This window comes from Ambystoma mexicanum, chromosome 1q (genome assembly GCF_040938575.1).
Source record: "Ambystoma mexicanum isolate Mex_15411 chromosome 1q, UKY_AmexF1_1, whole genome shotgun sequence".
Taxonomy (NCBI): Eukaryota; Metazoa; Chordata; class Amphibia; order Caudata; family Ambystomatidae; genus Ambystoma; species Ambystoma mexicanum.
The window spans coordinates 1,223,675,956-1,223,690,165 of record NC_090922.1 but is presented as its reverse complement, the minus strand read 5'-3'; the positions used below and the strand labels follow the sequence as shown (position 1 = coordinate 1,223,690,165).

The following is a 14,210-nucleotide window of genomic DNA, read 5'->3' as shown; positions in this document are numbered from 1 at the left end:
TCTGGTTCTGGGCCATCTAGCAGAACATTTCGATCTCAGCAGTTCATCTGGCTGGAGACAAAAACAAGGCGGCAGACGCTCTGAGCCGGCAGAGCACGGTCTCTCACGAGTGGGAGCTGGCTCAGGAGATCTTCGCCCTTTGGGGGACCCCACAAGTGGATCTGTTCGCCGCCAGTGTGAACCGGAAGTGCGAAGATTCTGCTTGCGGGAATTTCCTCTAAGAGGAGCCTTAGGGGACGCGTTCGAAGTGGAGTGGTCCTTCCCTCTGGTGTACGCGTTTCCTCCAGTCCCTGTCATTCCGCAAGTGTTGAAGAGGTTATGGAGGTTCGGTTCCCGAATGATTCTCATTGCTCCAGCATGGGCCAGGAGAGCATGGTACCCGGACCTTCTCGATATGTCCATCTGCCCTCCACGCAGTCTTCCCTACCGAGACGATCTGCTATCATGGGAGGGAGTCAGGTTCTCCATCCAGAGGTCAAGTACCTCAACCTTCATGCTTGGTTTCTGAAAGGTTGAGGTAGAAGGATTGGGACCTCCGTGAAGACATGATTGAGGTGTTGCTTTCGGCCAGAAGGCCCCCAACAAAGTCCCTGTACCGTTGCCGTTGGAGAAAGTTCTGCGACTGGTGCGGGGTTTAGAATGTGGATCTTTTTTCATGTGCCATTCCTGTGGTTCTGTCTTTTTTTGCTTTCATTAACCCACAAGGGCCTGCAAGTGGGTACAATTAAAGGATACCTGGCAGCGCTGTCGATATTTAAGCGCTCATCTGAGGAGTGTTCTTATTTTAAGATTCCTTTGATTTCTCACTTTCTTAAAGGGCTCACTAATGTGTTTCCACCATCACCTTTCCAGGTGCCTGGTTGGGATTTGAACTTAGTTGTAAAGTTCCTGATGGGGGCTCCGTTGAGCCATTACATTCTTGTCCTTTGAGACTGTTGACCTCTAAAACTGTATTTTTAGTTGTGGTTACTTCCACTCGCAGAGTGAGTGAGTTGCAGGCACTGTCTGCCAAGCCACCTTTCACGGTTTTCCATAAGGACAGGGATGTCCTTAGGGTTCGTCCTTCTTTTCTTCCAAAGGTTGTGTCGGAATTTCATTTTAGCCAGAAGGTCATTCTTCCAGCGTTCTATCCTCCTCCGCATCCTGGTAAGGAAGAGGAGAGGCTCCATAGGTTGGATCCTTGGAGAGCTTTAAGTTTCTACATCTCACACATGTCCCGGGTCAGAATGGACGATCAGCTCTTTGTAGGATATGCTGGAAGGCGTTTGGGACAAGCTGTTACTAAGCAGACTTTGTCTAGATGGATTATCTTGACAATCTCTGAATGTTTCCGTTTGGCGGGTAAGGACCCTCCGGTAGGCTTACAGGCGAATTCTACTAGGGGTGTGGCTGCCTCTACTGCTCTGCAGAGGGGTTTTCCCATTCATAACATTTGTGAAGCAGCCGCATGAGCCACTGTCCATACTTTTGTCAAACACTACTCCCTGGATTCTATCCATGGGCAAGATTTGGCCTTTAGTAAGGCAGTCCTATATTTTGCAATTTGATTGGGCATTCTAAAATTCTAAATTCTTTTCCCACCTCCATAGGTTGGTACTGCTTTGGGAGTCTGTCATAGATGTGGAATACGTCGGAGGACACAATCCCCTCGAAGAACAAGTTACTTTCTTACCTGGTAACGTTCTTTCGATGGGATGTTCCTCCGACGTATTCCACATCGCACCCTCCCGACCTGCCCCTCTACAGAATTTCTTATGCGATTGCAGCTTACGTTTCCGCAAGGCTTTCTGCCGTCATACTGGCAGAAGATTGGTGCCACACGTTCTGGGGAAAAAACTACAACTGGGGCTACGGGCGTTGTGCGTCCTACTAATAACATCCGGTGATGTCAGCTCGACGGAGGCCCTGGAGGGAGCGTATCGACGTCATTGACGCAGGACGCAGACACCGAAAAATTTTCCGAAGCAGCACAGCTGTGGTGATTACCTGTCATATATGTGGAATACGTTGGAGGAACATCCCATCGTAAGAACGTTACCAGGTAAGAAAGTAACTTGTTCTTCTAGACGCCAAGATCACCTCACTGGCACCGGCCATCACAACTAGGAATAAAAAAATATTAAAGCAGAGAAGCTTGTCCCCCTTATACTACCTATGTTGAATATCCTCTCTAGTTGAGGAATATAATTAAATTATGACAGAAGCTTTAGACTCCATTGCCCCCCTAAAAACCTGAGAGCAAACACAAAATGCACCTCAACTCTTGGTTCTCCCCCCACCTCAAATCACTGAGAATAGACAAAAGGAAGAGTGAATCCACATGGAGACTCCACCCTTCAGACGACAACAAACGCAACCTTAACAAATTAGCTACTCATTACAAAAAGGAAATACTAGCCAAACGAGATTCCTACAACAAGCGAATATGGCAAGCCAACTCCAGTATAAAAGAACTATTCACAAAACTTAAAGCACTAGAAAATCCAATTCCCGCCCCAGACACCTGTGTCAAGGACAAAAACTGGTGCACAAGTATCCAGAAAGCCTTATCCAACAAGGTTTCTACCCTACAGGACAAGATTAAAAATAAAAAAGACCTCTCCACACCTCAACCACACAACCCCATCATAAGCCCACACCCATGCACAAACCCACACTCCGTTTTAGCTTTTCCAAGGTATCCATTCTGGAGGTAGAAAAAACGATCCTCATTCTGAAACCCTCCAACTGCCAGGGAGACCCCTGCCTGCCCATTAAAGACGCTGCCAGAGACTTATCCCCCTTCATCGCAAAACTGATCAATGCATCTTTCACCACCGGCACCATCCCTAGCAACCTTAAGGAATCCTGGGTACTCCCACTCCTTAAGAAACAAACCCTTTACCCTGCCATCCCCACTACAGACCCATCACCACCGTCCTTTTCCTACTTAAAATCGTAGATAGGAGTGCATATCTCCAAATCCAGAAATATCTGCAACTTAACCATCTGCTAGGAGTCCGAGAGTGTGGCTTCAGACCCCAACACAGGACTGAAACAGCACCGATGGACCTTAAAGTCCAAATTGACACACTTGGGGACAATGGGAAAACAGTGCTACTACTCCTACTCGACCTATCGGCTGCATTTGATTTGGTCGACCATAAAGTCCTCTGTAACCATCTGGACACGGCAGCACACTTCTCACAAGAAGCTATAGCTTGGATACAATCTTTCCACAATAACAGGACAATATGGTTTTTATCGCCCTCAGCTTCAGCTGACCCCATTCCCTTCACCTATGGAGTACCACAGGGATCATGCGTCTCAACTGCCCTGTACAATATTTTCACAAAGCCCCTTTTTGATGATCTAGACATGCCCTGTACAACATTTTCGCAAAGCCCCTTTTCAATGATCTAGACAATCTTGGTATCACCAACACTAACTATGCAGATACCCAGATTCTCATCCCGTTGACGGGAGATGAGGACAAGTATTTGGCCTTTGTGAACATGGTTTACCTCATCATCCAGGCATGGATGGCCACTCATGGCCTATGCCTGAATGATGACAAGACAGAACTCATCATTCTAGGCACCACCCCCAACCTGAACAAACTAGACCACAAATACGCCAGTTTCAACATTGACGGTATCCTAATCAAAGTAGCTAAAGAAGTTAAAACTCTGGATCTTTACCTAGGTGCCACCCTCTCCTCCTCCAAGCAGGTCAACGCCATGGCCTCGGCCACAGTTTATACATGCGAGCTAATCAGAGCGGCAAAGCCCTTCCTATCCACCCACAGCTGCATCACATTGGCCAGAGCTCTAATCCTTTCAAAGCTGGACAATTGGAATGCCTTATACGTGGGAGCCAACAAGCACATTACTAATAAAACCCAGATCCTTCAAAATAACGCCCTCAAAGCGGCATTGGATATAGCTAAAAATACCCACATCTCAGATAAGAAGGAACAACTGGCTCACCACCAGCGACAAAGTCTTACTAAAACGGCCTCACTCATACACACGTCTAAATAATGCTGCCCCACAATATCTTAATAGATTTAAGAGACAAGACTCTAATCGCCCAACAAGATCAGCCAACTCCAACCTACTAACAATACCTAGATCTAAACACTCTAAAACGGGAGGATGTAGTTTCCCAGTTAAAGCGGCCCAGCTGTGGAACTCCCTAACCCCTGTGCTAAGGGCTCCCCAAAGCTACCCTAATTTTAGGTGCAACATCATCAAATGGATCAAAGAAAATGACTGTTAAACAGACGCCTGCTAACACCCTCTTTCTGAACATAATCTATTACTCTAACCTTTTGTATATGTATCCTACCCTGTATGTATACCTTGACTATGTACTTTAACTCCTGCAAATGCCTTCCCTCTGTACATACCTCAGTACTTTTTTTGTAATTGCCCCCTACCCTGTTATACCTCTATGTATTTTCTTTCCTTTATTGATCTTGTATACACCTGTACAGCACTGTAACCAAGCTGAGAACTTTCTTGAGTGTTCTGCGCCCTGATACTCTCGGGTCTGGCGAGCACTGTAAATAATAAAACAAACTTACATTTTGTAAATTTCTAGACCCAGCACACACTATCTTACAATAGGGTACTGGAGGGGTTACTTAGTATCCTCTTTGTCTAGTTTTATGTTACCATTTCTACAATTAATGGCTGGTGGCTCTAGTTTACTTTTTCCTTCCATTGAGTGTTTCTACCGCAGGCTGCAATTGCAGCTGCAGTAAGCACCCATGGGTGCCCATTTTTTAAAAATGGCCCCAGTCGTCTTTTTTCGCCAGTTCTTGTTGGAAAGGTCCTTCTTGAGATTTACCTTGTGTGCTGGGAAAAGGTAGAAGCCAGGAGAGGGGGTCAAAGCCAGAGGGGCCTGTCCAGTTTCACCAGGCATCACAGCAAGCAGAGGGCAATAGGATGAATGCATGGGGTTGGGCCTTAATGGGATTGATTGACGGTTATCTCAGCTAATAGAAAGTGTATATACAGACTTGAAGGTTCCTTGCTCTAAGATACTGGTCGTTTTGGTTGTTGTTGACAGGTACCAGCTGTGCAAGAGGAGGAACCCTGTTACCAGTGGGCCTATTAGAAAATGTTGTGCCGAAAATGAAGCTGTAAAGAGTTACAAAGTTCAGACGTTATATACAGGTTAGCCCGTTGGCTGAAGTTGATAAGTGAAAGAGAGGAAACGAAAGCTGCGTCTTATACAGGGACCCGCTGTGAATGAACAGAGATCTGAAGGCTGCAGGGGCTGGGATTGACTGAGAGCCACGTAGTCCGAAGCCGCTCTCAACCCCCACCAAATCGAAGGAGGAGCTTTGCATACCACTGTCAACAAATCACAATGCCGGTGAGAGAGGGCATGCCGCCCGGCTTGGGAGGGCCGTATTAAACAGCTGATGGAGGCGGCCAGCTACGACAGCTGACTGCTGCGAGGAGGGGGCGGAGCCGAGATCGGGCTCTTGTAGCGAACATAACAGACGGCAGCATCGCATCCACATAAGAGTGCGAGGCGGACAGTGAGTTTTTGGACAAGAGCGTATGACATTGTGCGAACCAGAAGGAAGCCAGTAGTAGTCCCTGCCAACAATAAATGTATTGGAGAGGTCAGTCATTAACCCATGTGTGAAGCAGAACTGGCAAGACGACATGCTAATCCACGGTGAACGTGTTATGAACTATACTATGAGTTAAGATTCAGTAACCTCATAGTGAGAGGAGGGAAAGGCAAGTCAGAACTAAATACATACAACAGGAAAGACCGTTACCAGAACTATATATATTATTCAAATTGTGACCAAGGAACAGATAGGAAAGTATCAAGTCCTCAAAGAGGAAAGTTAAGGGGGAAGCTAAGAAAACCCTTTTTCCCATGGAGGTGAACGAACTGATCACACTGAACTTTGAGAGGGGAACTCAATAGTCTTTGCCAGTCTCCATCACTTTAGAGAAAGAGAGGAAAAAGAAAACAGCGAGGAAAAGTTCCTTCTAGTTTATTTTTTTGCGTTTGGACTTAGTTAAATAAAATCAAGTTTTCTTTAAACCAAATCTGTTTTGTCGTTTGTCCCACCACGAACGTTGTGACATGCGCCAAACCAGGTTTGGTTTGTTTTGTCTTTGGCAGGATTCACTTGTGAAGCCCGCCTCTGGCTCCAGTGTGTCTTGCAGGGCAGGAAGCGAGGGAGGTGCCCGAAACTCCTTGTGCTTAGTCTCCTTGGTTACAGGAATGCACCCAAGGGTGATTGGCTGGAGGGCTATCCTCGGAGGACAGCCACCCTGCTGTGTGATTGACAGATAGGCTACGAATGAATGGGAGAAACCTGCATAAAAGGCTAGGCTTTTTGCTTGGAAGGCAGAGTCGACCACTGGACGAAGGAATCCGAAGAAGAACTTGGAAGAGACACCTGCTGCAACTCCTGGACCGTTGGTGTACCCGGTGAGGACCTGCTGCAGTGCTGAAGCTCCGAATTTGCCTCGACTAGAGAAGACCTGCAAAGGACGACTTCTCCCCTTGGGTTGGTGGGACCAATCGACCCCAAGATGAGCTCATCTGGACATCCTCTCGGAGCTGGCTGTACTTCCACTGCTGCTGCAGGAACCGATTGCCAGGGAGAGGAACACCAGAATAGAGTGTCTTTAAGTCGGACCCAAGCTCCAGGAAGATTCTCCGGGCTCTCAGGAAGCAGGACTGACCAAGCCAAGCGTGAGCCACCTCAACAGAGTGCTGGACCCCAGATGCGAGGAAAGTCCATAGTGGTATCCGAGAACCGCCGTGGTGCTAATTGCGAGAAGCTGAAAACGCGAAGTGCAGCTGATCTGAAATTTCCCATTGCTGCTGCCGCCGACCTTTAATTCGTAGTGCAGGAGTCCCCAGATGTTCTCCCTCTTGTTCCTGCCTGGCCTCAGTCATGGGGATAAGAGGATATGCAGAGCTACACAGGAACAGAAGACGGCTGGAACCAATTTCTTCTAACCAAAGGTACTGTAAAACTAAGAGGACTTACCTTGTTGTGTAGCTTTGGTAGTTCTCAGTTGAGACTTGTCTTGGTTACTTTTGCAGAGTTGCTTGCAGCTTTGCTCCTCACAAGCCTCCCAGCTTGTGGCCCTACAATGATTTCATTTTATACAAAACCTCTAAAGCATTGTGCTAGATTTTTTACCTATCAGCAAGAAGTGCTTTAGCTCACCTAGTCTTTTTGCTCAACTAACATTGGCTGTCCAGGCTCCCTAAACTACTCTTCTTACCTCTGACTTTGTGCTGTGCCTTCCCCCAGGAAAGGGTTAATTTACTTTGCATTGGAGGGTTCAGAAAGTAATTACCTACTTAAGAATATTTGTTAACCACTGTTTTATTCCCTCATCTTCTCCTTTTGACCCTAATCTCAGTATTGCTCTAAAAGTACCAGTGATATATTAATGTCCACAGTGTCCTAGTTATTTGTCACCTCAGGGTGTAGGAAGAATCTGTGTGCCAGCCCAAATGGGTATTTACTGATTTAAAGAAACAAAGTGTGTATTTGGAAGTATATTTTTGTGTTGCATATATAATTGCTCCCTTCTAGAGAAAGCTTATTCAACTGACTGTTAAATAAATGTTTAAGCAAGAAACCTTGAGTGTAAGTTTTTATTTGGCGACTTGTTACTGTGATTCGCTGTGTAATAACCCTATAGCTCACATTGACCCCTCTTGAGATGAGCCTGGCTACTCAGTCACTCTACCAACTTGTGTAGTACATGCTTATACCAAAGGTTGGGTTAACTATTGCCAAGAGGACAAGGCTGGTGCAGTCTCCCACAGGGTACTGCATACAATCTTGCCTAACACGCATCAGTGCTGTTTGCTAAGCCCTGAAACCGCAAAGTGCTGCAGAACCAAAAAGATCCTGTAGCTGCCGACAACCTCCCGAGTACCGCCGCAGGAGCCCTCCAGATGTCTTCCCTCTTGTCCCCATGACAGAGGCTCAGGAAACGGGGTCTGAACCGCTGTAGCAAGACGGAATCCAGCTGGACCACTCTTCTTCTAACCAGAGGTACTGTTTAGGCTTGGGGTACTTACCTTATTGCCTTTAGCCGCGCTTTTCTCACTGTGGAATTGTATTGGCTGCCTTTTTCGAGTTGATTTCAACTCCCTTCTCACAGGCTTAACAGTTTGTGACCCTACAAATGAGTTTCTTCTGAACACTCCAACTTTGTGCAAGACTTTTATCCAAGAAGTGCATCAGATCCATAGGCTATGTCTAAATGACTTTGGCTGTCCTGGCCTAGGGATCGTTTCTCTCCAGCCCTGAAAACTCTTCACTGGCTCCCTGTGGCTGCAAGGATCAAGTTCAAGACCTCTGCATCGTCCACAAGGCTTTCTGGGGCCTGGGACTGATCTACCTCCAACTTTCTCTTCCTAAAAATCTTCCTTCTCAAGCTCTCCGCTCATCCACCTCCAACTCTTTGAGGGTCAGACACTTCTCCAAGCAGATTGTTGGGGGCAGATCTCTCTCCTCGACTGGGGCCTCCCTCTGGAACTGCCTCCCTGCCTCTTTCAAACTTGAGCAGAACCACATCCGGTTCCGGAAGCAACTTAAGACCGTCCTTTTCGCTTCCGCTTTCTCTCATCCTCTACCCTGCTGACGTACCTCACTGCTCCGCGCTCTGGTCACCTGGCTACCCTCTGAACTCGGGCCCAGGCTCCTGCATGTCCAGCTGCCCTCGCACTGCCTCCAGGCTCCCCCAGCACTTAAGGGTCTCTACCTGCAACCCTACAGTCCCTTCTCTTTGCACCTATGAGCCATTCACTAGCTGCACTTATTGAGCTACCTGCACTTCTCCCTTCCTTTCCCCCTTGGTACTTCTCCACTTCCCTGCACGTGCCTGATCTGAATGACATAAGCCCTAGTAAGATTGTTTTGTCCTCCCTTTGTTTCCCCCTCCTTGTCTTGTCGCGCCTAGAAATATTTGTGTACAGGTGCGTTATAAATGCAATATCATGCATGTGTTGTTTACAAGATAACAGATAAAGATTGCCTTGGCTACACACAACAGAGACAAGCCACAGAGAATACCAGCCACCCCAGAGACCGACCAATAGCGATAAGAAATAGCGAACGAAACACAATATAGTTACGATAGACACGCAGCCTCAGACCAGATCATTGCACAGCTGCTGTTCACGACGTTATTAAACTGCCACAGCGAGCCATTTTTACTTTATATGTTCGGCTGATTAGGTGGCATGTATCCAAGACCGACTAAATCCCAGACCAATATGGGCTAATAATGAAGCAAAGCGGCCAGGAAGATCAGGCCCTCTCCTGTAAGCCTCCATATTTGTCATTCCACACTGCTACAGAAGATCTGCAAATTCATCCTTCCTTCATGCTAAAGGTTCCATCAGACTCATCTCAACAAACCTTTGGTTCTGCCAGTTTTCTTCTTGAAACCTTCTTCACCTGCTGAAAGGGTGTTGCATTCGCTGGGCGTTGCGCATGCTCTGAAGTTCTATGTTGCACGCACAAAGGACTTTCGAAAGACGTCTTTTTTTTTTTTTTTTTTGGTCAATTTTGGGCATGTGGGACATCTGAAGGCCCTCTCTAAGGCTTCCATCTCCAGGTGGCCCTCCGGCTGTATCGTGCATTGCCATCATCTTGCCAACAGACAGCTTCCAGGCAGCGTTTCTCTCTGGTGTTCCCCTGCTCCACATCTGAAGGGCTGCTACATGGTGGTCTACCCGCTGCTTCACAAGATTCTACTGCGTCGACAGGGAGTCCTGGGTTGGCCAGGCAGTGTTGCGCAGCCGTTTCTCTTTAGTTGAGTCTGTTCCAGGGGTAGGTGTATTGCTTGTGTGAGCCTTGTCACCTCCAATGGTTGTGTATATGTACTGCTGTGTAATTGTATTCATGAGCATGTGTATCCATGCAAGACGCCATGAAGGAAATGGAACAAGTTACTTACCTGTATCTCTTGTTCTCCAGCATGGTCCTTGCCTGGATTCACATGCAAACCCTCCCTCCTTCCCCTCTTCGGCTCTTCTTGGTTCAGATGCCCACTTTATGTGCACTACCAAATTTGAAGATGAATACCAGGGGTGGAGTTTAGGAGGAAGAGTGTCATTGGCTGGGACGGTATGACCCAAAGTGACACTGATAGACGAGCAGTTTTTAGCTTCAAGCTAAACTGCTTTAAATGTACAGAGAATTCCCAGCCTGACAGGAAATATTCATGAGCATGTGAATCCATGCACGACCCATGGTGGAGAACAAGAATTACAGATAAGTAACTTGTTCCTGCTTGCCTTCTTGCATTAACAGAAGCTATGCTGGCCCTGTTCCTTTGTTTGTCCATTGAAAATCACCTGTTGCCGGCCAACGGTGGTGCATCCCGTTGCAACTTGTCATCTTTGCTCCTTGGAGTATCCTGAGGTGGTCTGCCTGCATGAGTCTTCAACATTTCTTCATTTGGATGTTATGCTGGAAGCTGTCCCGAACATTTGCATTGCGACCAACCGAAACGAACTCCTGCTTCAAAAAGTGACCTCTGCACAAGCGACCCTCCCCCCCTGTGCCTTCTTCGACAGAACCAGGGGAAGAAGACTGTCCTCAACAGAATCCAGAACCTCAGCAGTGGTCGCCGGAGAAATCTGAGTCAGGGGGATAAGTTGACATAGCTGTTCCCTCCCAACCCCCATCGGTTTTCATGGGCATAAAATCCTGTCCCTAAATAACTCGTTCTTGACTTGTGTTGGTGAAGGCCTGGTCATGGATCCCTTTTTAGGCATATTCTAGTCTGGGACTTAGCAAATTTAACTTTCAGTAACTTCAGAAACAAATTAGAGGATTCTATTTGGTGTAAGGTCTTGGCCTTTCCATGTTGTGTCCCAATCTCAGTAATTCAGTGGGAATTGGGTTTAATATCTATCCAGGTGATGATAAAATGGAAATGTTCAACTCTTTTTACAAAAATCTTGGACCCCTCCCCAAGCTTGTTGATTTTTTAAGGTTATTAATAACCTAGTCGGAGATCCAACTTCGCTGATCTTAACTGCCTGGGCAATGAAATACCAATGTATATTGAATAGTTTGATACCCCTGGGGATCACATGTTGACCTATCCCTAGCCAGTAAAAAACAAAATTGTGGCGATTGGATTTAGGTGAATACCAAGATGGAGAGTTTAAGTTGTAAGTAATATAAGAAATTCTCTGGTGAGAGGGATTTGGTCCTGCAACAGCACATACTTCCATTACTCCTTCTTACCTTTTTCTTTTAACATGCAACCGGAACTGCAACAGCCTGCTCCAAGCATCCTCATTGGTTTCGGTTAGGAGACAGAAAACACAGGTAGAGTACATGGAGAGGCAGGGTTGAATGCTCCCATTAGCGAGTAGGGGTACATTTGGGACTTTGTAGTGTGTCTAGTGAGTAGGAAATCTTCATTAGTAAGGATTATGACGAGACAAGGGTGGGCAGAAGGTATTGTAGAGTTCCAGAGCAGCCAAATGGAGGCAGCCTGAGATAAGAGAGTCTAGTTGAAAGGATATTGGCCGTTATAAAGAAGCAAGGTCCCTCCACTTTCCATTCAGATATTTTGTTTTTCAGATGTCACCAAAGGCATGCAACAAGTAATACAGATGGAAATAACGAAAAATAAACCTGTTCATGGTAGTTTCCTAGTATAATTTGCAAATCAAGTATTCTTCTCGGAAACAAATGAGGAGCATAATAGAATACATTATCATTTATGTAACACTGCATTGATTGTTTATATTTCACAGCAAATGTTTGTTTCGTTTTAGATTGAAACTTGTTTTTCTTGTTTCCAAATTAGACAACTGGGAAAAGTGAAAAGAGAGGCTCTTCGTGCCTTCTTCCTTCTCCTGACCCGTATCCAGTGGCATATGCTTCTCAGCAGGCGCAAGATGGTGGAGACAACTATGCAGATTCTTACTTCAAACGAAAACGTGTTTTTTAATATTGAATCAACACTAGTACGCATGTGTTGGTACCACTGCTGTTCACTTCTGCCTTAATTCCACCACACACTGGTCTCCTTCAAAAACGGGGGAATTCCGGAAATAAAATGCTGTACTTTTTGTCAGGCAGCCTTGCCAAATAAAATATATTTAGCAATAAAAAGTTACTTTGACATTTTCTATTGTTTTAAATGACTTGTTGAAAAATTCTGCATTCAATGTTGTATTTACTATGGCCTTGTTATTGCAAATCCGAGTTTACGATTTCGTTTTGTTGCTGTGGTTGATGGCATAGAGTACTATTACTGTTATTTTGGCTATTAAATGAAGAATGAAAAAGTTTATTTTCCTGGTCAAAAACTATTTCTATTATAATGCTTATTCCTATAAATATCCGTGTGTTTATTTGTGTAACAATCCTTCCATCATTACAGAACAGACAAAGCCTGTAGAACGATCTGTAAACGTGTTAATTAGTGTGTACTCGACAAAATTCCAGGTTTTATGCTGCAGTGTCTTTTATTTGGTATACTAAAACGAAGTAAGAAGTCTACATTTCTAATTTTTGAGTGACAATTTTTGTCCACTAATGACCTGTCCAAGCCAAATTAACTTCATTAAAATAACGTTGATGTAGGTGAACACTACTAATTATAGCACTGTAAAATATGTTTTCCAGTTTTCATATACTTAATAAGATCATTGGTGCAGTGCTCCATTTTCCACCAAAGTACACTGTATATTGATATGATATAATGCATTGTAAATGCATACCCTCAATCTTTTATTTCTGTGTTTATTTTAGCATATTTACAAGATAACTTAGATTAACATTCTTTTAGACTGTTCCATCATTTACATGACATTTCACTTTAGAGTCCACATGCACTCTTTGTGCACTTTTTCCTTGAACCTATGGGTGTATTAGCCAGTGGCAACCATCTTAGATTCTTTCAGCGCTTGGTTATTGTCATTTTGAAGCTACTACTACTTTTAAGTTTTATTATGATCAGAAAATCAGATAAGGATACTTTTGGACCTTGCAATAATATTCACTGTCAAAAACAATGCATACTCTGGGCTCGCTGTCTACCAAGTGCAAAGACCTGCTGGCCTGACAGCTTGATATATAGGCTGTTATGATTGGAGTCCATTTTGGCCCAATTACGTACCTAAGAAATCAAAAATATTTTGCATGAACTATACCTCCAAAGTGGTGGTGCTGAAATCAATACTAATCTGCATTGCAGGTGGAAAACAGATTGTGTGCCCTACACCTGCATGAATTATACATCAGTATTTTCATTTGAGAGATGACCTATCTGTGGTAATTATTCTGTCTTTCTAAATCCAAGTCCTGTCATTCACATCAAATGTTGGCCTCAGCGAGGAAGAATCCACTTGTAACTCCTAGGAAGAGTGCTGGATGTTCACTATTTTAGCTTCTATAAAGCACAGTATAATTGAGGTTTTCCTGCAACAACTTAAGATTCTTTGCTTGCCAACAGTTAACTGTACATCTACGGCCAAATGCTGGGCCAGCCAGGCTCTCCGATCCATCAACATATAACTAGCCGTATCAAGAATGAAAGTAATTATTTAAAAAAAAAATACTTTATATATATTTCCAGATTAAAAGTACACAAAATATAAGTAACGGCAAAAACAGAAACAAGGAAAGGCTATCTGTCAACATAAGTTAAAAATACAACACAAATGAAATTATATACATACTAATTTTCAATGACCCCCGCCCAACAAAACAAGTCTAGAGATCATGAAACTAGTACAAATCCCAAAATTTCCCCCAGATTTTATCAAAAATCAATGGCTTTCTCAATCTCCTGAAGATTGTCCTTTCCATGTCCGCAAGCTTATACATTTCATCAATCTAGTCACCTGCTAACGGTGCAACCCGAGACTTCCTTCCAGGCAGGATCATTTTCTTACTTATTAAAGCTCCTCTGAGAAGCCATTTCTTCTGAGACGTCGTCAATTCCTCCATCAAATCATCACAACCAAGTATCGTCTTGAAATCAAGATCAATAGACTTGCCAAGTACACTCGCACACATCGTGCAAACTTTCGACCAAATAACACGGTCACAATAGCAGTTCCAAAGCATATGCTCTAAAGTACCAACCTCACATGAGAAACCCCAACACCCATCCGAATCAGACACAGCCCTCTTTTTCAAGCGTTCAGGACTCCAGTATACTCTATTTAGTATTTTGATT

General features: G+C 44.7%; 1 protein-coding gene across 4 annotated transcripts in view; it reads left to right on the top strand.

Annotated features, from left to right (window-relative positions):
• The window catches only part of RAVER2 (ribonucleoprotein, PTB binding 2), a 1,138,299-nt gene extending 1,125,982 nt beyond the window's left edge, over nt 1-12,317 (top strand). For 2 of the 4 annotated variants that reach the window (XM_069641987.1, XM_069641988.1), the window contains one exon: nt 11,829-12,317. In XM_069641987.1, coding sequence (XP_069498088.1) covers nt 11,829-11,972 — 144 coding nt within the window. In that variant the 3' untranslated portion in view covers nt 11,973-12,317. The remainder of the gene's footprint in view (nt 1-11,828) is intronic. The other 2 variants (XM_069641990.1, XM_069641989.1) reach the window with 1 other exon arrangement.
• The last annotated feature ends 1,893 nt before the right edge of the window (nt 12,318-14,210 follow it).